General features: G+C 43.7%; 1 protein-coding gene across 1 annotated transcript in view; it reads left to right on the top strand.

Annotated features, from left to right (window-relative positions):
• The window catches only part of LOC144682415 (disks large homolog 2-like), a 1,267,833-nt gene that overhangs the window by 1,132,402 nt on the left and 109,265 nt on the right, over positions 1–26,166 (top strand). The window contains exon 18 of the mRNA XM_078544824.1: positions 11,210–11,285. Within this exon, the coding sequence (XP_078400950.1) occupies positions 11,210–11,285 (76 nt within the window). The remainder of the gene's footprint in view (positions 1–11,209; positions 11,286–26,166) is intronic.

The raw sequence follows: 26,166 nt of genomic DNA, 5'->3' as shown, positions 1-26,166 counted from the left end.
TGGCATTGAAGATAGTAGTGGTCTTGAATTTTTTCACCTCAGGGTCCTTCCAGGCATCATCTGGAGACCTTTGCGAGATTTTGCAGGCAGTGGCCTATCATTGCATAAAGGTTTTTACAGGTTCAATATTCAGGTGTGCCCATGAGTTCATTTAATTTAGCACAGACAGCATCAGTCAAGGCTGCTGACCCTTATGTCCCTTTGCCTAGGATGACTTTGGTGGGTGTCCTCAAATCGCCTAAGGCACGAGGGTCCTGGCCTGGTGGGAATCTCGTGCACAGTGGCAGGAGACTCAACTGTCGCTATGTCAATCTGAGACATTTGTGTCAATGGCAGGGGTGTGGAGGAGAGGCTGTCCCCATCAGAAGCGCCCTGAGAGGTGCTCCCTGTTGGCAGCAGCACCTGCTCATCGCTACCATGACGTCTATTTGGCCCTCCCTGCTCTCCTGAGAGGTAGGTCCTGGCTGCAACTCCAGGCACCGCATCCTCCTCTCACCTTGGCTCTGAGCACCGGAGCTCAAATACAAGATGATGAAACTCAGGTCAGAACACATACCCAGTGAGGTCCTGGGATTGGCCCTCCACGACAGCCGCCAGTCTCCCGATGGAGGAAGCCATGCATTCTGAAGAGTGGGTCATCATAGTGTTCAAGGCCTGTACGGATTCCTCTGCTGTCTGCGCCAGCGCACACAACTCCTCTGGAATCTCTGTCACATCTCCAGGTACCTCATGCTGTACGTCAGGAAACTACCACCTGACAGATAACTCCAGATGCTCGTCATCAACCTGGGGATCAGCATCTAGGCCACCTCCAACACTCCCCCAAATGCCAGACACCTGCACTATCTCAGTCTCTGACAGCTGGTCTTGCGACTGTGTTGTGTTTGCACCAGTGAGTGCACCCCTTTGAGCCAACTCATGCATTCCCACCAAGGTGTGTATATCTGCGCTGGTGCTAAGTGTGGAACAAGGATGTGGTGGTGCACCCTCTGAGGCTTCCTCCTCCTCAGAGGTTAACATTGCTTCCTTGGGTCTAACAGCTGCAGCTGCTGATCTTTCACCTGTGGGGGAAAGAAACAAGGAGAATGAAAGGCACCATCATCATTTAAGATGCCTTCAGAGAGACACACTTCCTAAACCGCACACTCACGTCATTCAGAGATGGTAACCATGGTTTAAACCTCAGCTGGTAAGTCTCCTTTTCTCGTCAGCAGGCATGAGGACCCCTGCCGATCACTCACAGCCTGGATTATGACTCACAGGAAGTCATTGTTAAACCTTGGTCCCATCCTTGGTCTGGGCTCCTCCACAGCTCCTTCCCCATTTTTCCAGGCATTTGGCAGCCTTACAGCCTTTGTGGAGAGATAACCAATTAAAGGGCATAATTGTAGTCTTCTTCTGAACATTTGTTATTCAGAAGGCAAATGGGACAGATGTGCTCAGATATTCTTTTCTCCCTGGTAAAGATCGTGAATGCTACAGTTCTGGCACAATAGTTACCAAAATGTAAAAACAAGCTCTTACCTGCTGCTGCTCCAGTTGTTCAATGGATTTAATAACCTTCTTGGTAAAACCTTCTGTCTCCAAATGAATACTTCTGCTGCAGGTGCCAGAAACCCTTGCCAGGGTGCCTTTAAATGGGTGGCCGTGACCGCCTTCCGGTTCACAGCCTGACCCTTCGCTCCCTGGACGGCCCAGCCGAGAAACCGGATTGGGCACACTGCTGATCCTTCCCTCACCTAGTTGGCCAGTTTCCCGTTGGGTGGCTGCTAATTAGCTGCAAGAAGTGCCCAGAACTGTACATGATGTTCTGAATTGGGATTTATCAATGAATTATCCAAAATTAAAATAAGTTTGCCTTGACTAATAATCGGATTCACTTGACATGGTTTCCAGTACTTGATTAACCTTCCAAATAGCTTCACACTGACTGGACACAAGCCAATGAGTCGTAAACAACCATACCAACATCTGTCAAAAAACAACCATCATTTGGCATTAGCCCCCCAAACCAAGGGTGAATCCAGCAGTGCACCGTGACAGAATATTGAAACAGCAAAGCTCAAAGACCAGGCCTCATCATAATAATGCAGTTCATCTGTCAGGGTCTATCCAATATCAGTTATCAGGTGTAGTTAGAAAGTGGCGGAAGTGGGAAGATGGGGATCGACAATGGCCGCCATTTGTTCCATGGAGCCAGGAGGAGCACCCCTGCTTTCTGACTCTACAAATACCACATTCCTGTAAGTTTTAAGCCTATGATCTCTTTAAGGAGAACACAAGCTTCAACTAGTCAAAATAAATATAACCATCCGGATCTAAAATGCGTGTGCTCATTTTACATGGCCACCAGGTCAAGTCAGGTCAGGTACAGGTGCTAAATTTAACTTATACCCATTGTACTTGAAATCATAGAAATCATTGAAAATTTACTACACAGGAGGCCATTTGGCACATTGTCTGTGCCAGCCAACAAAAAACTACCCAGCCTGATCACGTCTTCCTGCACTTCACCTGTAACCCTGCAGGTCACGACTCTTCGAGTAGTCCTTCAAATGCTTTTTAAATGTGATGATAGTTTCTGCCTCCACCACACTTTCAGGTAGTGAGTTCCAGGTCCCTTTCACCCTCTGGGTGAAAAAATAGTTTTCATTTTTCCTCTAATCTTTCTACCAATTACTAATGGCCCCTAGTTTTTGACTCTTCTGCTAAGGTAAGTAGGTTCTCTCTATTTACTCGAAACCCCTCATAATTTTATACGCCTCAATTAAATCACCCCTTAGCCTCCTTTGTTCCAAGGAAAACAACCCCAGCCTGTCCAATCTTAGCTGAAATCTAAAAGCTTCCAGTCCTGGCAACATTCTCGTAAATGTCCGCTGCACTCTCCCCAGTGTCATCACATCTTTCTTGAAAGAACTGGACACAGTACTCAGCTGTGGTCTTAACTAGTGTTGTATACAGTTCCAGCATAACCTTCCTTCTGTTACATTCTATACCTCAGTTAATAAATAAAAGCATGTCATTCGCCTTATTAACCATTTTATCAACCTGTCCTGCTACCTTTAAGGATCTGTGGGCACATCACTCAATATCCTCCCATTTATTGTGCATTCCTTGCCTTTTTGCGCTTCCCAAAATTCATAACCTCACACTTCTCCAGATTGAATTCCATTTTCAATTTTACTGTGCAACTGACCCGACCATCTATATCTTCTTGCAGTCTAAAACTTTCCTCTTTACTGTCAACCAGATGGCCATTTTTTGTATCATCTTGAAACTTCTTTATGATGCTCGCTACATTTGAGTCTAAATCATTAATATAAACTACAAAAAGCAAGGGGCCAAATATTGAAGCCTCCGGAACCCCACTGATAACAGCCTTCCAGTTGCAAGAACATATGCCAACCATTACTCTTTGCTTCCTGCCACTTAGACAATTTTGGATCCAGTTACCACACTCCCTTGGAGCCCAAGGGCTTTTACTTTTTGGCCAGCCTGCCATGTAGACCACATTCATCACACTGCCTGTATCAACCCTGCTTGTCACTTCCTCAAAAAATTCATTCAAGTTAGTCAGACATGACCTTCCCTTAAATCCACGCTGACTTTCTTTGATTAACCTATGCCTTGCTAAATGAAGGTTTATGCTGTCCCTCAGAATTGATTCCAATAATTTGCCTACAACCCAAGTTAAGCTAACTGGCCTATAATTACTCAGATTATCCATCCTCCCTTTTTAAAACAGTACTACATTGGTGGACCTCCAATCCTCTGGCAGCACTCCTGTAGCTCGGGAGGATTGAAATATAAAAGCAAAATACTGCAGATAATGGAAATCTGAAATAAAAACAAAAAACGCTGGAAAAACTCAGCAGGTCTGGCAGCATCTATGGAGAGAGAAAGAGTTAACATTTCAAGACCAATATGATTCTTCTTCAGAACTAGGAGAACCCCAGTTCAAGGATTGAAATATGATGGTCAGAGCTGTCACAATTTCCTCCGTTGCTTTTTTCACAATCTGAGATGTATTACCATGTTTTATGTTTAAATTTTCCAATACTGTACCAGTTGCATATAATAGACTAACGTCACTAGAAGGCTGTTGAAAGCTACTTACATTTATTTCAATTAGGTTACTTATGGATATCAAAAGAAGGGCTCCAGATTATCAGCCTGCACTTATTTTAAAACCAGGTTCCAAAAATGAACAGTGTGCTAACTTAACCCACTGTGCCACCTATTATTTAGCTAGTAATTATTTTAATTTGCAGAGAACCTAGCTAATAATACCCAATTTCAGAGTAATGGAGGCAGAATTTTACAGCCATTCCCGCCAGTGGGATTTTCCTGTCCCATTGAGGTCAATGGACTTTTGAATGGCTTGCTGCATTTTCTGTCCCCGCCCTCGCCTCAATGGGGCAGTAAAGTTCCGCCCATCAATCTAAATATAGGTGTGACTCTCAGTTGTTAATATTCACAGGGATGAAATTCACAGGGATGCTGCATATTAGTGCTTCAATTCTAAATTTCTACTGTTTAGTCATAGGTACAAAGAAACGTACAGGATGCCAAAGGAACCCAAAGTCCAAACAATACCGTTATATTATCTGTCATATCCCTGAGTTATATTTTTTACAAAAAAAGTCTTGAATAAAATCAGATTTTTTTTACCTCCATCATCCCCTTAGACAGTTTGTTCCAAAAATTCCCCTACCTGTCTATTCGCCTTCCTTAAGACCATAAGATGTAGGAGCAGAAGTAGGCCATTCGGCCCATCGAGTCTGCTCCGCCATTCAACAAGATCGTGGCTGACCTGATGATCCTCAACTCCACTTTCCTGCCTTTTTTCCCATAACCCCTGATTCCCTTACTGATTAAAAATCTGTCTATCTCAGCCTTGAATATACTTAACGACCCAGCCTCTACAGCCCTCTGCAGTAAAGAATTCCACAGGTTCACTACCCTCTGAGGGAAATAATTCCTCCTCATCTCTGTCTTAAATGGGCGATCCCTTACTCTGAGATTATGCCCTCTGGTCCTAGATTCTCCCACAAGGGGAAACAACCTCTGAGCATCTACCCTGTCAATCCCCCTAAGAATCTTATATGTTTCAATAAGGTTGCCTCTCATTCTTCTAAACTCCAATGAGTACAGGTTCAACCTACTCAACCTCTCCATAAAATTCCTCCATACCTGGGATCAACCTAGCAAACTTTCTCTGGACCTCCTCCAATGCTAGTATATCTTTCCTTAGATAAGGGGACCAAAATTGTTCAGTGTTCTAGGTGTGGTCTAACTAATGCCTTGTATAGTTTTAGCAAGGCCTCCCTATTTTTATATTCCATTCCCTTTGAAATAAAGGCCAGCATTCCATTTGCCTCCCCTATTACCTGCTGAACTTGTATGTTAGCTTTTTGGAATTCATGCACGAGGACTCCCAAATCCCTCTGCACTGCAGTTTTCTGCAGTCTTTCTCCATTTAAATAATATTCAGCTCCTCTATTCGTCCTGCCAAAGTGCATAACCTCATATTTTCCCACATTATACTCCATCTGCCACATTTTTGCTCACTCACCTAACCTGCCTATATCCCTCTGTAAACTCTTTGTGCCATCCTCACCACTTTGCCTTCCCACCTATTTTTGTGTCATCCATAAACTTGGCCGAAAGTACATTCATTTCCCTCATCTAAGTCATTAATATATATTGTAACTAATTGTAGCCCCAACACTGATCCCTGTGGCACTCCATTAATTATGGGTTGCCACCCTGAAAATGCCTCCCTTATCCCAACTCTCTGCCTTTTAATAGTTAGCCAATCCTCTGTATATGCTAATACACATTCTAATATACTACCCCCAAAACCATGGGCTCTTAACTTATTAAGTAGCCTTATGTGCGGTACCTTATCCAACGCCTTTTGGAAATCCAAATATATTACATCTGCTGGTTCCCCTTTATCCTGCTTGTTACCTCCTCAAAGAATCCTAAAAAAATTGTCAGGCATGATTTCCCCTTCATGAAGCCATGCTGACTCAGTTTGATTATATTATGCATTTCTAAATGCTCTGCTATTATATCCTTTATAATAGACTCTAACATTTTTCCAATGACGGACGTTAAGCTAACTGGCCTATAGTTACCTGTTTTTTGTCTCCCTCCCTTTTTGAATAAGGGCTTTAAATTGACAGTTTTCCAAACTTCTGGGACTTTTCCAGAAACTAAGAATCCTTGGAAGGTATATATATAGTATATCCACTATCTGTGTAGCTACTTCCTTTAATATCCTAGGATGCAATCCATCAGGTCCAGGGGACCTATCGGCCTTTAGCCCCATTAATTTCCCTAGTACTTTTTCTCTAGTGATAGTTATTGTATTTATTTCTTCCCCCCACTTTTGCTACTTGAATATTTAGTATTCTTGGAATACATTAGTGTCTTCTACCATGAAGACTGATGCAATGTATTTATTCAACTCCACTGCCATTTCCTGGTTCCCCATTATTATTTCCCCAGCCTCATTCTCTAAGGGACCTATGTTCACTTTGGCCTCTCTCTTCCTTTTTATATATTTAAAGAAGCTCTTACTGTCCGTTTTTATATTACTTGCTAGCTTACCCTTAAAGTTTTCTCTCCCTCTTTAGTATTTTTTGGTCATCTTTTGTTGGTTTTTAAAACTTTCCCAATCCTCTGGATTACCACTAATCTTTGCCACAATGTATGTTTTTTCTTTCAATGTGATACTATTCTTAACATCCCTGGTTAACCATGGTTGGCCTATCCCCTTTCTAGAATCCTTCTTCCTCACTGGTACGTATCTTTGTTTTGAGTCATGAACTATTTTCTTAAACGTCTGCCATTGTTCATTAACCATCTTTTCTGCTAAACTCCCTTCCCAGTCCACTCCAGCCAATTCTGCCGCCATTCCTTTGTAATTACCCTTATTTAAGTTTAGCACAGTTGTTTCTGGCCCATGTTTCTCACTCTCAAACTGAATGCTAAATTCTACCATGTCACTGTTTTCTAGGGGATCGTTTACCCTGAGATCATTTATTAAACCTGCCTCATTACATATTACCTGATCCAAAATAGCCTGATCCCTGATTGGATCTACAACATATTTTTCTAGGAAAATTTCCTGAATACACTCTATGAATTCTTGCTCGTGGCTACCTCTGCCAATTTGATTTTCCCAATCTACATGAAGGTTAAATTCACCTATGATTAATGTACTGCCTTTTTTACATGCCCTCATTATCTCCTCATTTATTCTCTGTCCTAGAGTATTGCTTCTCTTAGGGGGCCTATAGACTACCCCCACCAGTGTCTTCTTCCCCTTGTTATTTCTCACCTCCACCCATATGGATTCTCATCTTCCAATCCAAAGTCATGTCTTGCAATTGTACTTATTCCACCTCATACCAACAAAGCTACTCCACCACCCTTTACTTCATGCCTGTTCTTTTGAAAAGCCACACACCCCTGAATATTTAGTTCCCAGCTTTGATCTCCTTGTAACTATGTCTCCGTAATGGTTATAAGATCATAGCCATTAATCTATATCTGTGCCGTTAATTCATTTATTTTGTTCCGAATACTACGTGCATTTAAGTAAAGAGCCATTAATTTTGCCTTTTTACTATTTTTCCCCCTTTGACCCTATTTGCTGCTGTTTTTTTATGTTTGTACATTCTGCCTCTTCCTGTCACAATCTGGGTATCATTACCTAAGCTGCCATTCAATGCTGCCATATCCTTTTGCTTTGTGAGCCTACGTATCCCCTCTCCAGAACCCTCCCTCCCTCTATTTAGCTTAACATCCTCTCTCCAGCCCTAGTTATTTGATTTGCCAGGACACTGGTCCCAGCATGGTTCAAGTGAAGCCCAACCCACCGGAACAACTCCCTTCTACCCCACTACTGGTGCCAGTGCCCCATGAACTGAAACCCATTCCTCCCACACCAATCATTGAGTCACACATTTAACTCCTTGACTTTATTTACCCTATGCCAGTTTGCCAGTGACTCAGGTAGTAATCCCGAGTTTATTACCTTGGAGGTTCTGTTTCTTAATTTAGCTCTTAACTGTTCACATTCTTTCAGCAGAATCTCTTTTCTAGTCCTATCAATGTCATTCGTACCAACATGGACAATGACAACTGGATCCCTCCCCTCCCACTCCAAGTTCCTTTCCAGCCCTGAGGAGATGCCCTTAACCCTGGAACCGAGCAGAAAACACAGCCTTCGGTACTCATGTTCATGGCTGCAGAGGACAGTGTCTATCCCCCTAATCACACTGTCCCCTACCACTACTATGTTCCTACTTCTTCCCCCCATTTGAATGGCTCCGTGTACCACGGTGCTATGGTCAGTTTGCTCATCCTCCCTGCAGTCTCCGCTCTCACCCATACAGTTTGCAAGAACTTCGTAACTGCTGGACATTTGCAGGGGCAGAGGCTCCTCAAACACTACCCCCTGGGTCCCCATACCTGCTTCACCTGTACTCACACCCTCCTATCCCTGATCACAGACCAAATTTCAATTACCTAATCTGAGGGGTGTGACCGCCTCCTGGAGCAAAGTGTCCAGGTCACTTCCCCCTCCCTGATGTGGCGCAATGTCTGCAGCTCAAAGTCCAGCTCCTTAACTTGGATCCGAAGTTCCTTGACCTGCAAACACTTACTACAGATGTGTTCGCTTTGGATCACCTTAGTGTCCAGCAGCACCCATATGCTGCAGCACCAGCAGGTCACCCATCCTACCATTGCTATTGCATTTTATTTAATTTATTAATTAATTACTCTAGTAGCCTTGTTCTTTACACTTGAAGAATCCCCCGCTCTTTACACTTTATTGTAATTATTTTTTACACCAGTATCGATCCTGTACTTAAGCTATTTTTAAGAAAAAGAGAAAACAAAGACTAGAGACCTAAAAACAAACTAAAGACCTTAAATTTACTTTAAAGCCTAGAAATACTCACCAATCCTATTCACCAATCAGCTGCTGTCCACGCTCTTTTCCCCCTCACGCTCTTCAATGGTCTCCCATCTCTATCTCTCCATGCTCTTTAATGGCCTCTCGTCTCTCTCTCTCTCTCTGCACTCTTAAATGGTCCCCCGCCTCTCTCTCCATGCTCTTTAATGGCCTCTTATCTCTCTCTCTCCGGGCTCTTTAATAGTCTCTCGCCTCTCCGCGCTCTTTAATGGTGTCTTGCCTCTTTCTCTCCAAGTTCTTTAATGTTCTTCTCTTTAATTATCCTTACAGATATCTGGATGTAAATCTGATTTCAGACCTTCCTCTGAACAGTTTTCAAACTGAGCTCCAGTTCATTGTCCTTTCCTTCGCTAAAGACCCAGATAGAAAATCCTTCTTCTTCTGTATGAGTCTGTCTCCCTGGCTATTGAATTGGGTTTATTTATGCCCTTAGAATGTTGAAAGTTCAACTACCTTTTCTGTAGGTGTAATGATTCCTTGATCCTTTAGTCTCACTTCAAACCTTAAGCTTTGATACACAGCATCGTCTACTGTCCGCCTAGTGAAAGTCAACAAGCAAAGGCAAAAGCACTTCCCCATTGGAAATGGTGGAAAGCCAGAAAGCACACATAACATAATACATTTCCTAGTACTAGCTCAAGCAGCATTATCAGTGCCTGACAAGTAGTTTCCGAGCCCACCCTCTTTGCTGACAAATGGGCTGTAGCACAAGAGTGTCTTTAAATTGGAATCTGTTATTTATTTATTTTGCAGGTTTCCTTCTTGGGGCCTTTTCAGTATCTGGAATAGAAACTATACTTGCTTTCACCATGCATAGCTCCCGTTGGGACTGTCAGGGAGTAAGCTGATCAGAATTTCCAAGGTTGCCCTTAGATGTTATAAGGATAGCCAAAAGAAGCTCTCACCTATCACCCCTCTCCCTTCCTCCCCTGCTTTGCAATGTATTGGAGGATCTGTGAGGGACGGAGACCCAGCAGATCCTTGTTCTTCCCCAAATTGTGGACACTACCTCCTCCGCTGATATCCTGCCACAGTTCTGACCTCTCATTGCTCAACCTGCATTTCTACTCCGGAATACTTTTCTTGCTGTTTTATCTGATGTAATGAAAATTACACATGATAGATTGGCAATTTGGCTTCTACCCAAACTAAATTTTTTATTGTAAATACTTAAACATGTATATATCAAATTATATTACATTAAAGTAATAATGGCCACTCTAGGTGGGTAGCCCTCATCGACAGGCTTCACTGTTTGCAGGTGCTTTGGCCATCCTACTAACCTGTTGACTAGGAAGAATATAGGGCAGAGCTTTCCTTCCGGGAGCAGAAAACAGAAGTCAGGACTGTTTCCAGATCACAGTCCCGGTGAGGGACCGTCACAGGTTCTAATTTTCATGGCGGCAACTAATTAATGACCGAAGGGCAGGCACGCTGTCCAATTAAGGACAGCAAGCAGGATCTTGAAGCTGGATGGTCAATCAGAGGCCTTCCAGTTGAAAGCAGAGGCAGGCTGCAATGAAGAATAAGTAAAGGAGAAGGCACTTCAAAATGGGGGCACTCTGTCTGGAACTTCTTTAAAGTTGAATTAAAAAATGGACCATGTAGTCAGGCCACCAGTGTGGAAGGGGAAAGCTACGCTACAGGGCAACCTGTGACTTTTCCTGCACCCCAGGCAGGCAGTGAGTGCCTCCAGGCCAGCCTGGAGCGGTTGACCTCAATAAGCCCTTAACAAGCTGTGCCAGCTACCCGCCATGCTGCTGTCCCTCTCCTTTCCCACTTCTGCAAAAATGGCCCAGGGCCAGAATAGTGCCTGGGAATCAGCATGCAGGCCAGTTGGGCTATTTTTGAAGCCTGCCCACCCCAGCTCCCAGACCAGGTTAAGGGTAAAGTCAAGCTCACAGCAATGGTTTTAAAATGAATGTTGACCTGCTGAGAATATTGCTAATATAACTTTGAGTTGCCAGATGATTGGTCGGGGTATTAAATATCATATTACGATTCCATATCTTGATTATCAAATAAATGTCACTCTTGCGATACCTGGGTGAACTAGGGATGTGATTTTAATTTTAAAATCTTTGTGTAATAATTGTAGCTGTTAGGCTTGTCTATTTTAATATCCATCAAATTAAGCTTTTTCAGTATTTTTGACTGAACCATTGAATCAAAATGTTCTAGTCTGATGGACCATTCATCCTTCTGTATCTCCAGAGTTGAAAGGAAAGAACGATCTAGACTTAAAACTGTAAAGTTCAATTCCAATCCTGGAGTGATTGATGCCAAAGGGGTAAGTGAAGAAAATAATGCTGTTGTTGTATACTAAATTAGATAGTTCCCAGAGCTCCATCCTCCAGTCAGCATTCAAGATCCCAAGAGAAGCTCTGTATGCTTTTACTGTGGCTCAAGGATAGATTTATTCTCCTAAATGTCTGCTTGGATTCAATGTATACTTATAATTATCATACCCTGGATCATTAAATGTGGCAAACAATATATTACAAACAAGTAAGTTAATACAGGGTAAAAAGAATACTGTACAACATGTGACTTTTTCATGTTTATCTATTTAAAATGCTAGGCACAATTGTTCCTGCATCTTTTGCATCATAATGTTCCCTTTCCCATCAAAAAAGCAAAGTCAAAACATTGAAACATGTAAACCATAGTCTTGAAGTTGTTATGTATTTAGGGTGCAAAGGTGGTACTTAAAATTATATAGTGTGAGGAACACAATACTTAAAATTCAACAGACAATCCTTATGCCGGCAAAACAACTGTAGGAGTAAAACTTTTACAAAAATCTGTGATGAAGATCTATAATTACAATAAATTTGACTGAGCTTTTTTGTGAGGGTAAAGATTAAATTATGTTGATTAATTAAAGTGTATATGTAGCAGACACTTGAATAATATGGCTCAAAGCTCCCAATCTACAAATATTACAGACTTTTGCAGGAGTCAGACTTTGTTGTGATGCAAGGTACCTAGAGGTCATATAACAGACAGCTGAAAACTTTGGATTAGTTATTTAGAGTTGATTAAAGAAAATTGGCAAAAATGCTTAAAATATTGCTAATTTTCTCAAGACAAAAGTTGCATATGGCTTAATGAATTGTTAACTCATGTTTTGGAAGTTTATTTTGATTATGTTTTTACTCCTGCAAACATTACATTGACTCTTAGCATTATTATTGAAAAATAATTGTTTTTAAGAAACAATTACCTATGTTGAATCAGCACAGCAATTATTGTGTTTTATTCTAAGTCTTCTAAAAACAACATTCTGTACTTATGAACAGAATGTGGTTGATACAAATTCTTCTTATCAATATTTGTTCAATGCTCATTTATTTTAATACACTTTTAACCTTTGTCTTTATATATACTAACTGATCTATTTATGAAAGTATAGTTGCATTCAATAGGCAAGTAACAACCACATTCATTGTAATTTTGTTATAGTTGCTAAATTTCATCTGCATTGGTATTAGAAGTCTTCAATTTAGTTCAACTCAAATAGTTTACAGGGTAATTTATTCAGACTATTTGAGCCAAAATGCAGATAAACAGTTATATTTGATAGGTGAAAAGATCTTGGAACTCACTAAAGGAGAAATATGGGCAGTGAACAAAGGTACAAGTCAAACATAGTACATTGATGTTATTCCAATTAATCTTTCCAGGAATGTGACCCATATCTGAGCCGAGTGCAAATGGCTTGTTTATTTCAAAGTTTTGCTTTAGCCTATGAACTACTGAATTGATTACAATTATCTGAAGTATTCTGGATTTAAATATTTTATATATATATATATATATTCCCCAGCTTCCTTTACCAATTTTCAGCTCGCTTAATTTTTCCTGAAGACATTGACTCTAAGCTGACTCTAAGGGTTCAGTGGGTGCCGAGCACTTTCTAGCTACTTGTCCAAGTGGCCATTATTTGTGTGTTAGCGTTGGAAGTGAGTGTCAGTTGTCTATTTAACATTGTGAAATTACTACAGAAATTAATCTTATTCTCACCTAACATCTATTCATGCACTTCTAACAGTGGGTCACTAGAGGCCAATCAGGAGTGGAAATCAGCAAGCATTGAGAGCATTTGTGTCTCCCACTGAGATCAGTTAACTAAGCACAGAATGTTAAACTATCCAGCTTCTTTGTGTAAAACTTCTGAGTCATCCAAGGCACTTTTAAAAAATGTTTCTAGTGTCAAAGAGGACCATTGCAATTTTAGAAAAGAAAGCACTCCAGAACTGTCACGTATTTCCATCAAGGTAAAATTTCATGTAAGGCAATACAGATCAAATGTTTATTAACTGTGACAAAGAAAGTCTTCCCACTGTCTTTACAGGAATTAATTACCCTTCTAAACAAGGTATTATGCACACAACAATCCAAAAGGTGCTTTTTTGGATTGTTTATTTAGTTTGACTTTCTTCAGCACATCTAATTTGCAGCCTTTCTGCGGGTGTAAAGGAATAAAGAATTCTATTATTATCTGATATTCTGCCTTGGAAAAGGAGTCAAGTTTTACTTGAGCAAGAACTTGCAATCGTGTTTTGTTTCAGTTACCCTCACTGAAATTAACAACCCTACTGATATATCAAGAATAATCGTCTATTGGAAACAAATTCTGTCAAATCAGTCTTATCAGTAATCACTCCAAAAATGCCATTAATTATGAAAGCAAAGTTCTCATCTTTACTTTTAATAATATACGTTTTGACATTTGTGAGGCAGTTTAACCTGTTGTTTTTACTAATAACAGTTGTCAATTGCTAGTTTAAATCAAATATGTCCAAGCTTTTGGAACAGGGAGCCAGGTCCAATTGCCACAACCACTGAGTGGGCAGTGAATGATTAAAACATTTTAGGTCAAGCAGAATCAGAATTAAACACCTGTTGAACATAATTATTTTCTTCTGTAATGAAACATCTCCACAATTTATTGAAAATACCAGATGTATTATAAAATTCTATAAAAACCTATAAAATTCTAACAGGACTAGACAGGGTAGATGCAGGAAGGGTGTTCCCGATGGTGGGGGAGTCCAGAACCAGGGGTCACAGTCTGAGGATACGGAGTAGACCATTTAGGACTGAGATGAGGAGAAATTTCTTCACCCAGAGAGTGGTGAGCCTGTGGAATTCGCTACCACAGAAAGTAGTTGAGGCCAAAACATTGTATCTTTTCAAGAAGGAGTTAGATTTAGCTCTCGGGGTGAAAGGGATCAAAGGATATGGGGAGAAAGCGGGAGCAGGCTATTGAGTTGGATGATCAGCCATGATCATATTGAATGGTGGAGCAGGCTCGAAGGCCAAATGGCCTATTCCTGCTCCTATTTTCTATGTTTCTATGTATTGTAGGGTGGAATCATCTCAGATTTGTACTAAGTACGGTAGCTGGCAGGTAAAATGACGTTTTACCTGCCGGCTGCGATGGTGAGTTTTCACACCATAGCGTCCCAAACCGGCCACATGAGTTATGCATTCCCGGGAAGCACGCCATTTTGATAGCGGGCAGGCTCTCATTCATCTGTCAGCCATCTCCTTGCTGCTTCATCATGCCGGGCGTCATATTTAAAGTCCAGCCACGCGCACCACATCTCAATGCATCCAGCCCACAGCTGCTGCGGGGAAGATGTCCATGAAAGGCAAGAGGACTGCAGCCCCCAGGTTTAGCGATGGGTCACTGGAATGCCATTTGGATGCCGTGAAGGCTCACCAGGATGTCCTCTACCCCTGCTCTGGCCACAGGATGGGCAGCGGCATGACCAACCAGGCTTGGGAGGACGTGGCAGCGTTGGTCAACGCCAATGCCCTTCAAAAGAGGGCAGCCACCCAGTGCCACAAGAGGATGAATGATCTCTTCCATTCCACCAAGATAAGTCTCTCTTCTCATTACGCTCAACTCACCCACACACAAACCCATCACACATCCACAGGGCCCTCACTCACTGCCAGTTCAAGAGACATCACTATTCACTCTCTCACACTCACTGTCATTGTCCTCACCCCATCCATGGGACCACTCACCACCCACACATGCCAGGCGTATTTATCATCTGGCTTGGCAGGCGTCCTGCTTACACTTTCTCCCGTCCCTATTCATGCAGGACAAGCTAGCACACAACGAGAGGGAGAGGTCGCAGACCAATGGCAGAATGCCTAAGATCAAGGTCCTCATGGACTTCATAAACAGAGGCATCCAGCAGGCCGGCGACAATCTGGACCATTCCTGTGCTGACGGTGAGGTCGGTGGTGCTCTACAAGTGAGGGCCCAGCAGTGCAACATCCATCAGATAACCATGCTGTCAGTGATGTGCCCTGTTTCACAGGCCACTGCCATGCACTAATTATCTCCCCTTGCTTCCACAGGCACATCTGGGAAACAGCCGACAGAGTCCATGACCCAGGGCCTCTAATCAAGCCCCGAAGAAACCCCTGAAGAGGAGTCTGGAGGCATCCCCCTGGAAGTCCAGTAACAGCGCTCACCCACATCCTCCGCCAGTGCAGAGACACACACCTCGGTGGGACCTAGCTTTAGAATAGCCTTAGGATCACAATCTGGTGAGCACAATGCACTGCTTGATCCACAGCAGGCACCGGGCAAGGACATCCCAGGTATCCGGCACTCGAAAGACTGCTGAAGGCCAGAAATTTGCTGAGTTCGAGTCAGATGACAAGCCTCTGGACTCAGTCATGACACAGTTGCTGGAGCTGCAAAGGCAAGCTTGGGGACATCAGGAAGGGATGACTGCTGCACTCCTCAGATTGCAAAGCACGATGGAGGAGTCTATCCGCCTTCAGTCTGAGGTGATAGCGCCGGCATGCCAACACACTGAGGTCAACACTGGAAGGATGGTGGCCACCATGGAGACCTTGGTCTAGGACATGTCTCCTGCACTGCTGCGTGATCTCAACTCTATCCCTGATGCCATAGTTGGCTTCCAGCAGTGTGTACGCGAGAGGGGTTCTGGGAAGCACGATCTCACTCCAACTTCCCCTTCTCCTCAAGGAATCAGCCAGGGGCCTTCGGGCACCCATAGAGAGGAGGATCAGCAGGTGCACACCTCGGGTCCATTCGTCCAGGTGACTCCAGGAATGTCCAGCCCGTCCGAATCCTCTCTTCCTGTGACCTCAGCAGCTCCAGCTCCACAGGCCGAGGAGCAGGACCCCGAAAGCGGGTCAGGGCCCTCCAGGTCTCAGCCCTCCACAGGACACCCGACAACGTCATCACAGACAGGGCGGAGTAGTCAGCAGGCTGCCTCCACCTCCACTGTGAATGTCCAGAGAGCACAAAGACGTAACAATAGGGTTAGGAAAGTTAAGAAGAATTAGTTGCTCAGGCTGAACACAGGTGTTAATCGCTTGTGAATAATGTTCACTATTGCCAATAAACTCCCAAGAATGTCTCCCTGCCTATGACTCCTTGTTCTGATGAGCAGTGTTCATGTCACTCAGATGCAAAACCTTTCTGCACAAGATAAGGGCGGGTGTCGCAGTCCAGGACATCTTCCCTGTGCCTTGTGCAGCCTCCAGACCAAAGTGATGGTCCGTCCTCACACTCCCTGGACACATTACTGATGCTTGCACCTTGATGGTGCTTGTCATTGCTGCCAGAATATCGTGGGCAGGCGTCACAGAGTTCTCTCATTCTCTCTGTGTGCTCTCAGCACCTTTAAGGTGGGGCTGGCCCTCATCTCTTCAGCATCTGTGACCAGTGATGCTGTGCTCCTGAAGGTGTCAGGCTCTGAAGGCAAAGGATCAGATGCTTCTAAAGATTCATGGCTGCGTCTCTATAATCACAGAGCTCAAGCAAGCTGCCCTCGGCCAGACAGGTGCCAGAGATTCTCAGAGGCTATGTGAAGATCTGTGGAGTGTTCTTACTCCATATCATCATCATCCTCCTGCAATAGAGTGACTATTAGGGCCTCCACTGCGTCTCCATGACAGGAGCATTATCACAGAGGGTACGCGCGCTGCCATAAGCTAGACTGGAGTCAAACATTCACAGATGTAATGTGAGGGTATATGGTGCCTTCTCACTGCATGTCATCATCATCCTCCACATATCTAGCAGCTATGAGGGCCTCCCGAGTGCACCTACCTTATCGAGCCAGTGCAAGAGACTCATGCCCGTCATCGTCGCCTTTGAGGATCTCCCACCCTTATCCCCGTTGGCGTCCTCCTCATCGGAGGAGACATGCATCTCCTCCTCAGCCAGCTCCTCTCCACATTGCAGTGCCAGGTTGTAAAGGGCAAAGCAGACGATAACGATGCTTGACACCCTCTGCAGACTGTATTGCAGGGCTCCACCAGACCGGTCCAAGCACTGGAACCTCATTTTCAGCAACCCGATGGTTTGCTCCACCAAGTTGTGAGTTGCAGCATGAGCCTCATTATACCTTTGTTCTGCTGCAGTCTGAGGCCACCACTCTGGTGTCATCATCCACATCGTCTGCGGGTAACCCTTATCTCCGAGGAGCCACCCTTGCGGCCTCTGTGGACTCTAGAAGACTTCAGGGATCTGTGACCGACTGAGGATGTAGGAGTCATGCACACTTCCTGGAAATGGTGCGCACACCTGCAGGATACAGGTGGTCACACACCAGCTGCACATTCAGCGAATGGAGTCCCTTGTGGTTGATATAGTTCACTGCGTGTTGTGATGAGACCTGAGCACCATGTGAGTGCAGTCAATTGCACCCTGCACCTGGGTGAAACCCGATATCTGGGCGAATCTAATCGTTCTTGCATCTTGGCTGTCCTGGTCCCGGGCGAAATGCACCAAGTTGTGTACCCTTGCAAAGATGGCATCCATGACCTCATGGATGCATTGGTGGGTGGAGACTTGTGAGATCCCACAGAGGTCACCTGTGGAGCCCTGAAGGGAGCCACTGGCGTGGAAATTGGGTGCTGCTGTCACTTTCACAGCCACTGGCAGTGGATGTCCTCCATGTCCACATGGCGCCAAATCCTGCAGCAGGCACCAGATGTGACCAACCAGTTCCCTCGACATGCAATGTCTTCAGCGACACTGGTTTTTGGTCATCTGCAGGAATGAAAGGCACCAACTATAGACCCTGGGTGTCGCTAGGCACTGGCCAGCAACGGCTCACTGTGACTCTTTGGTGATGTGTGGGGGTACTGCTTCTCCCTCTGCATAGCCAAGTGCCTCAGTTTCTCTCTCCTCCATCGTCTTCTCTCTCTGTAGGCCATCAGGCATACAGCTAATTCACCAGGCCCCATGCTCCTGATGTACCATCCTGCATGATGAAAGAGAGACGTGTGGGTTAGCATGGATGTACTAAGAACCTGTCCTGGTTAACCCTGAAGGCCCTTTAACGCATGTCGGAGAGAGCTGGCCACCACTTGGATGGTCAGAGATTAGTGCGCTGCATGACTGCCCGAAACCCCACCCACCTCCACCCCACTCCACCTGACCGATTGGCTGCAGCTTTGCCCATTGGACTGCATGCTGTGCTCTCAGCTCAGGCACAGGCATTCTCCTAGCTCAGTCTACAAGGCAGCACTGTTAGCTTGAACCATTGGAGAGACTGCACCAAACCAGGATGCTGACATTGCAAGGGAATTGTGAGCACCTCCACCAGTGACTGCTCCAAGGCCAGCTTTAACAAGGAGATTGTAAAACGCGTGCAGTTGTACAACTGTTCTGCAGCCCACTGAAAGGATCATGACTTTACAGTCTGTGCCGGAGGGGTGGTGGGGTTGGTGGGGGTTGGGGGGTGGGGGGGGGGGGTTGTTGCAGGGATGAAAAACCTTGGAGCACTTGGTGGCACTTTGATGCCTCTGCGTTGCTTGAGTGGGCAGATAAGCTAGAATCCCAGCTCCAATCATATCAATGACTGCACTTGAACTGTCTCAGTTGCAAAGGAATGGCATTTTATATAAGGTGCCCCTAATGCATGGCTGCTTCCCTTGCCCACCCTACTCTCCACCCCACTCTCCACCCCAAATGCTTGTGTGCTATAATCAACCACGAGGTAAACCTTGCCCTCCCCCGCCACAAGTCATCTCAACTGCAAGGCAGCCCTTCCCCCCCTCGCCCCCGGCCTCCCACTAGTCGCCTCAACGGCAGGGCTGACCTTGCCCTCTCCACAAGTCCCCCCAACCGCATGGCAGCCCTTGACCTTTCCCCTGCCCAACGCGTTTCAAGCTTGATGTCCAACAGGTGACCCTGGCAAGCATTGCACATCATTGCTGTGCACTCATCTCCGAGTTCCCCTCAAAGTGCAGCCCGGCAAGTGCACGCCTTTTATTTGCTGTTGTGAAACTCGTCGGCATGCTTTCCCGCCAACGTGGATGGACGATCCAGCCAGGGGGTGGGGGAACGATTCCTGCGGACTGGCCTAATAGTGATATGCAGATATATTACAATGAGGTTCCCGACATCCAATGGCGGGAAACATGGCCCGCCTTTGGCGAGCTGAGTGAACAATCACAAACTGGTTTTACGCTGTCGTGAAACAGATTGCGCCATATTGTCCGCTCATGCCACCGAACACACCCGACACCGGCAGGCACAGAAAATCGTGGCCATCGTGTCAGTTGCAAGCATTTGAAAAAGATTTTTCAAAAATATAAGCATTTGTGACTTTTGGCAATACTTGGTTGCATTGTTCTATTGACATCCATATTTATGAAGAAATAAACAATCACACAATGTGAAATTCAGACACCCACACAACATTTGGCTGGTTATCCACTTCTCATTTACTTTTTTTCTGGCTATTGAATCCACCCTCTCCATCCAAGTTGCAGCTAGCACTCACCAACACCTGGCATGGTCTGATCTGTTTCACTATTGCCTATGCTATTCAATTTTGGCTGCTCCAACACTGCTCACCTTCTTCTATCGTTCAGTCTCATCTGCTCCAGCACAACCCTCTGTCAGCCAGTCTTGTGTGCTGGAGCGCCGGCTCTACTTACTTGCCACAAGCTTGTCTGCCATTTTTTCTGAAAGAACGGAGAAGCATTTAGAAGCATCTGGATGCACAGGATTTCCAAAGCTGCCCCTGATTAGTCTAACTTTACTAGTGAGGGAACATTTTGTTGTCTGATTCTAAAGGAGAAAGCTACCGTCAAGAGTACATTTGAACTGATGGAGGACCTGCTAAAGTACAATGAGGAGGCCACCCTCCAAGTGGAGGCCACAGCGGGAAGGCAGAGAGATGAGTTTGGTGGTTTCATGACTGCTGCTGGGTTATCAAGCAGTCACCTGCATTATTCTGATCCTGTAGTGCAACACTTAACTTTGATGGAACAAAAGCTTTTCCAATTCATATATATCACTGTGATCTTAATGAAGTCACATAAGATACTAAATTGGTCATGGAACCTTTTAAAGCTATTTGCATAACTTTAGGGCAATTGTGAGGCCTTTGCTCACTGGCAATACTGCCTCAAAATACTAAAAAATGTCCTGCACTGCTGAAACAGGAGTCTGTGCTGAGAATCCTCATATCTCCCTACCTACCTAATTACACATTGTACATGGGCTTCTGTAAAGGAGCGGAACAAGCACAGCATTGGAAAACAATCTGATGGGAACTTCATTTTCAGCAATGGTGAAATGAATAATGAGTGATGTCTGCACTTTGAAATCTGCTTTTTGTATTTTATTTATGGCTAATTTTTTTTTATCCATTCATGGGATGTGGGCATCACTGGCTGGGCCAGCATTTATTGCCCATCCCTAATTGCCCTTGAGAACTGAGTGGCTTGCTAGACCATTTAAGAATCAACCACATTGCTGGGGGTCTGAAGTCACATGGAGGCCAGACCAAGTAAGGACAGTAGATTTCTTTCCCTAAAGGGCATTAGGGTACCAGATGGATTTTTATGACAATCAACAGTGGTTTCATGGTCTATTATTAGACTTTTAATTCCAAATTTTTTATTGAATTTAAATTTCAGCATCTGCCATGGTGGGATTTGAACCTAGATTCCCCAAGGAATTACTCTGGTTCTCTGAAGTATTAGTTGAGTGATAGTGACAATGCCACTACACCACTACCTCACCTAATTAATTAACTATCTAAATCATACTTGCTAGCAGTCAGCATTTTGATACATGGCATGGCTTGACTATGATTAATCAATGTTCTTCACTGAAATGGAGGTTGCCAAAATGATCCAGTTAGTTCAATTAGAAGGTTATCTAATAATATAAAAAATAAATTGATTGATCATGCAGTTTAAGTTTTGACCAGTGCATTTTCCAAATCACTTTATCATCGTTGGTCATAAGGCTGATATTCAGAGCTCTATTTGAGCTGCTATCTTTTGTGAAACTGATAGTTTTGATGTTTTTCTGACTCAGCAGGTATGCAATAGCTTTAAACTGTTTTTAGTACTATCAATAGGAGCTGTCTTTTCAATTATGTTATTACCAGCAAAGAAAACAATCTAACACTGTATTTAGAAACTAAGCAAAACTTTTCAGATTATAGCATTGTTATTTCTCTGAAATTTTCTGCTACTACATTTTTAAAAAAAAATCAGGATCAAGGAGTTGCTTTTAACCTCCTACTAAGTATAATTAGCTATAATTGGCATCTAGAAGGACAAGGGCAGCAGACACATGGAAACACCACCATCAGGAAGTTCCCCTCCAAGCCACTCACCATCCTGACTTGGAAATATATCACCTTTCCTTCACTGGAAACCTTCACCAGTGGGTCAAAATCCTGGAACTCCCTCCCTAACAGCACTGTGGATGCACCTGCACCACATGGACTGCAGTGGTTGAAGAAGGCAGCTCACCACAACCTTCTCAAGGGCAATTAGGGATAGGCAATAAATGCTGGCCTAGCCGGCGATTCCCACATCACATGACTGAATTTTTAAAAATGAAAGAGACATAAATGGGCATGTGACCTTCGGGCTTCATTTCAATTGCTTTATTTGATGTCTGCTCGTTGGTACATAGGCCATCTCCCTTTTGCTTTATTTTGTTAAATTAAATTACCTTTTATTTTTGCAGATTTCTACCCTGTTTTATGACCTAAAGGTACAAACATGATTCTGCTTGTCTGGCTGCATGCTATTTCCAACAGTGTTGGCATTTGAAGTTTAATCCCAGATGAAAGCCGATTTCATCAATGATTCCTCCATTCACTCGTAGTTTACAGTTTAGATTAGGTTATCCTTATATGTGTGTAGCTGTTTACAGTTCCTTGCTGGGATGTACTTAAAATTCAGCAGTGTGAACATTGAATATTGTGAACAGACATTTAGTCAGCTACAAAATTACCTGAAAATAGAAAATCATAGCCCAGCTTTGAGAGATGCATAAAAGATCTAGTTAGCCAAGGTCACGTTGTTCCCATGACGATTTTCTCATGACTTCTGTTGGTTTCTGTCTGTTTCATAGCCCCACCACTGTTGTTTTTTTTCAGTGTATGATTTAAACGTGCTTCTGACAAAATAGTGCTTTAAAATATGTCTTATTTTGCAAAAAGCTATGCATTTCATGTTCTGGTAAATCTTAAGTGTTCAAGCCTTAATATTTAACGTAACAGTCTAGATTTTAAAAACTATGGTGTAGAAATGAGGCCTCATTGTACCTGTTTTGCCACTGTCAAACAGGTGTTGGTTTCCTTACATATGTGAATGAGAGGTCTAATGCCTGTTTTAGGTCCCGACTCAAATTCAGCAGCAATGAACGGCACAATCATGCCTAGCTCAGATTTTTTTTCAGTGGCTACTGTGGCCACCAATAAAGGTAAGTTTTTTGAACAGCATTTTTAAAAAAATAGTTGTCACAATTGCTGTCCCCCACCCCACTCTTCCTTGCCCGCTCCGACCTTCAGTCCTGGGACTTGGCTTCAAGTGAGGAAAATGAGTCCACATTCATAAACTTCAAAGGCATAATCTGGCTGTGGTGGTGCAATAGGTACAGTTAGTTTGGATGAAAAATATAAATAAGCCTGAGGGTAAAATTCATGCCCTCTTGTGCAGCACTGAGTCTAAACTCAAATCGGAAGAGAAGGAGGATAGAGCAGGGGGGGTGAGGGGAGTAAGGGGAGCAATGGAGGGGTTATAGACTGGGCCTGCACCCATTTCTCTACAATAGGGGGAGATAGAAGATGGATTTGAAAGGGAGGTGGAAAATTGTTTTGAAGGGAGAGGTAGATGGGGAGAGGGTGGGAAGAACAGAAAATGAAGTGCAGCAGGATAGACATTGGAGGAAATGGATAGACATTGGAGGAAAGGGAGCAACAGTGGATGGGTGTGAGTTGATGGGACTGAGACAGCACCAATTAGCCTCTCAGATGGCTGCACTGACCCCAGGCCTGATTCCATTTTGGGATGGGGTAGGAGAGGTAGATAGCATAACTCATCCTTCTTCATCAACGGTCCTTCAAATACTGCTGAGAAATTCCCCACCATTTTGTATGTTCATCACTCTCAACTGGTGGCTCCTAGATGCTTTTTTGCATGCTGCTGCGGAAACATAGGCTGTGCATTTGAGTTGCAGCTCTAATTTTCAGCTTCATTCCCAAACACTTGTAGCCTTTATGATCTCACATACCCCAGGGCATCTCTCCTGAAACCCATCTTGGAAAATACTTCTGTGTTATGAGTGTGACTGCAACTGTGGTTGCCAGTAGTTGCTTGACCAACAGATTGAGAGAGTATTTATGTCTCTGAAAGATAAAGCCTGGCATTGAAAGATGAAGGGGTGGTGATAATCCATAGGCTACAGCAGGAACGCCCAGAGGAAATTATTCTCTTCAAGAAGTTTGAAGCACTGGTTTCTTGTAGACATCAAAAATTTTGAGATAACTCAGGAGGAGGGGGGAAATAAAAATTCAATTAGAAATGTAATAATAAAAGGAAATTCAATAGTTAGAGGCATATCATAGTCCAGACAGAGAGCCCAGGTAGTTTTGTTATGATGGGATAGGGAGTATTTCAGAAGATTGGAAAAAATTATGCAAGGAAAGAGGGAGCAATCAGTTATCATGGGAGCCACTGAGGAAGGAAAGAAAAAGCCTGAAGTCCTCCAAAAAGAGTTTAGGAGTCTAGGAAGCTGAGGTCCAGGTCTTCAATGATGCTAATGGTAGATAGTCAACCAGCCATGTGGTAGAAAAAGGAAAAAAAAGGAAGACTTGCATTCATATAGCACCTTCCATGACCACAGATGGGTCGAAACATGTTACAGCCAATGAAGTACTTTTCACAATGTGACAGCCGTGTCATGCCCTGAGAGAAAATTGGGCAGTGGATTCTGTATTTTTTTAAAAAGAAGCAACATGGAATAATGGACACTGTACTCTCTCAAAATAGTTTCCAGGAAGCCAATTGACTTTTGTTTGTGGTTTCTGGTCAGACAGAGACAAAGGGCAGAAATTCTCACGTGTGGACATGTGCCCGACCCGCTCAAGTGTGAAATGGCGTGCATTGACATCAGCCAAGCGTGCCAACATCAACGCACAGTCGTGCGATAGTTCGGTCGGCGGGCATGCACCAGAGCCAGCAGCATGCCCGCCAACAATTTAAAAGCCTGTTAAGGCCATTAAGTAATCATTAACTTAAATTTTTCTCTGCCTGTCCAACCTAACGGTTGGCGAGCAGGCAAAAAGGCCAAGCGGCCTTTGCATTTTTTTGGAAACCTCATTATCGGGCGGGATGAGGTTTCCAAAAGCAAATAAAGATAAAATAAAAGTTTTAAAATTGATTTAAAAACATGTCCCTGCTTATGTGACAGAGTCACAAGAGGGGATATGTTTCATTATGTTTTTATTTTTTTTAATTATTGTTTTTCATATCTCTTCATCTTCCTGAGGCAGATCTGTACCTCAGGGAGATTATGAAGAGCGCACTCATGCGCATGTGCGATGGTCACGTTCACCTGGCTCGCACTGCCCCCGCCCACACAGGCAACGCTGAGCACTGCTGCTCACGTTTCATGCTGGGCAGGTCTGGGCAGTATGCAATTGCAGTCCGGTGCCAATCATGGGTGGCGGTCGGCTTCCCAACTGCCCCTGCCTGCCCCCACCGTGCCCGCCCGACATACACGAAATTCTGCCCAAAATGTCTGAGAAGTTACTTAAAAATGCAAATGGGTTTTCTGGGTGCAAATTGACTACCTCTTGCCATTTTAATGGAAGGGATTTAAAAGGCAATAGCTACCAGATCTGTCAGCACCATTAAGGTGAAATTTCAAATAAGTTCTTTCAGTGAGCTAAGCATAACTGGTATGTTGATGGGATATCAATCATTCCCCCTCCCCACGGTGTACTAATCACCTCGACTCCAACCTATTATGTGGACAATGGGACACATTGAAACTGCTACCACATGACCAAAGCTAGCTGAAGAGGTATTTAATACCTTATTGCTCTACAAGAAAACCAGCAGCACATAGAGATCATCACCCAGCAAAAATAAAGGAACACTGCTTCGAACAGACTGTCATCTCAGGCAGTGAAAAGAGGGGCTAATTTGTTTTCACCTGCAAGATTATAATTCTTTCCCATGGAAGCTCACCACAATTTTGTGTGAAAACCCCAGAAACTTTCACCCTCTATTATGTAAGAATTTAGGGATTTTGAGCTATAAAACCCTTCCAATTCCAACACCTAGGTTCTGAATTCTTGATTTATAACAATGGGATCCTCAGTTGTGCCTGATCTAACAAGGTATGAATAATCAGTATTTATGAATCAAGTAGAATTTATTAAGCAAAATGTTATATGTACTTAACAAAAGCAGTGAAGATAGCATGGTCATTTCTTATCCCTCAAGGCCTGGGGTTCCTTGAATGTTGCCAGCACAAGTAAAGCCTTTCTTCTTCAGTTTCTGGAATAATGTTGAACTGTGCCACAGAAGAATTACAGCACAGAAGCAATGGTGAAACTGTGCCAATGAAGACTGAGTTTCCAACTTTTATCCCTAATTTTGACTCATTTCTCATTAGGAAACAGTCTGAAATACCTCTTTTCATTGGCTTAGTGTGAGGGTTATCTGGTGTCACCCCACCTCTGTAACTAAAGTCGTGTGGGGCTGAGCCAAATATTCACCCCTTATTTCCTTTAGACCGCAGGAGTTACACTCCAGTGTGAACAAATGACATCCTTGTAGGTACAGAGCACTTGTACAAACAATGTTACACCATCTTATCAATAATACAA

This window comes from Cetorhinus maximus, chromosome 7 (assembly GCF_964194155.1).
Source record: "Cetorhinus maximus chromosome 7, sCetMax3.hap1.1, whole genome shotgun sequence".
NCBI lineage: Eukaryota > Metazoa > Chordata > Chondrichthyes > Lamniformes > Cetorhinidae > Cetorhinus > Cetorhinus maximus.
Note: the sequence above shows the minus strand (reverse complement) of the source record. Positions and strands in the feature narration are given on the sequence as shown.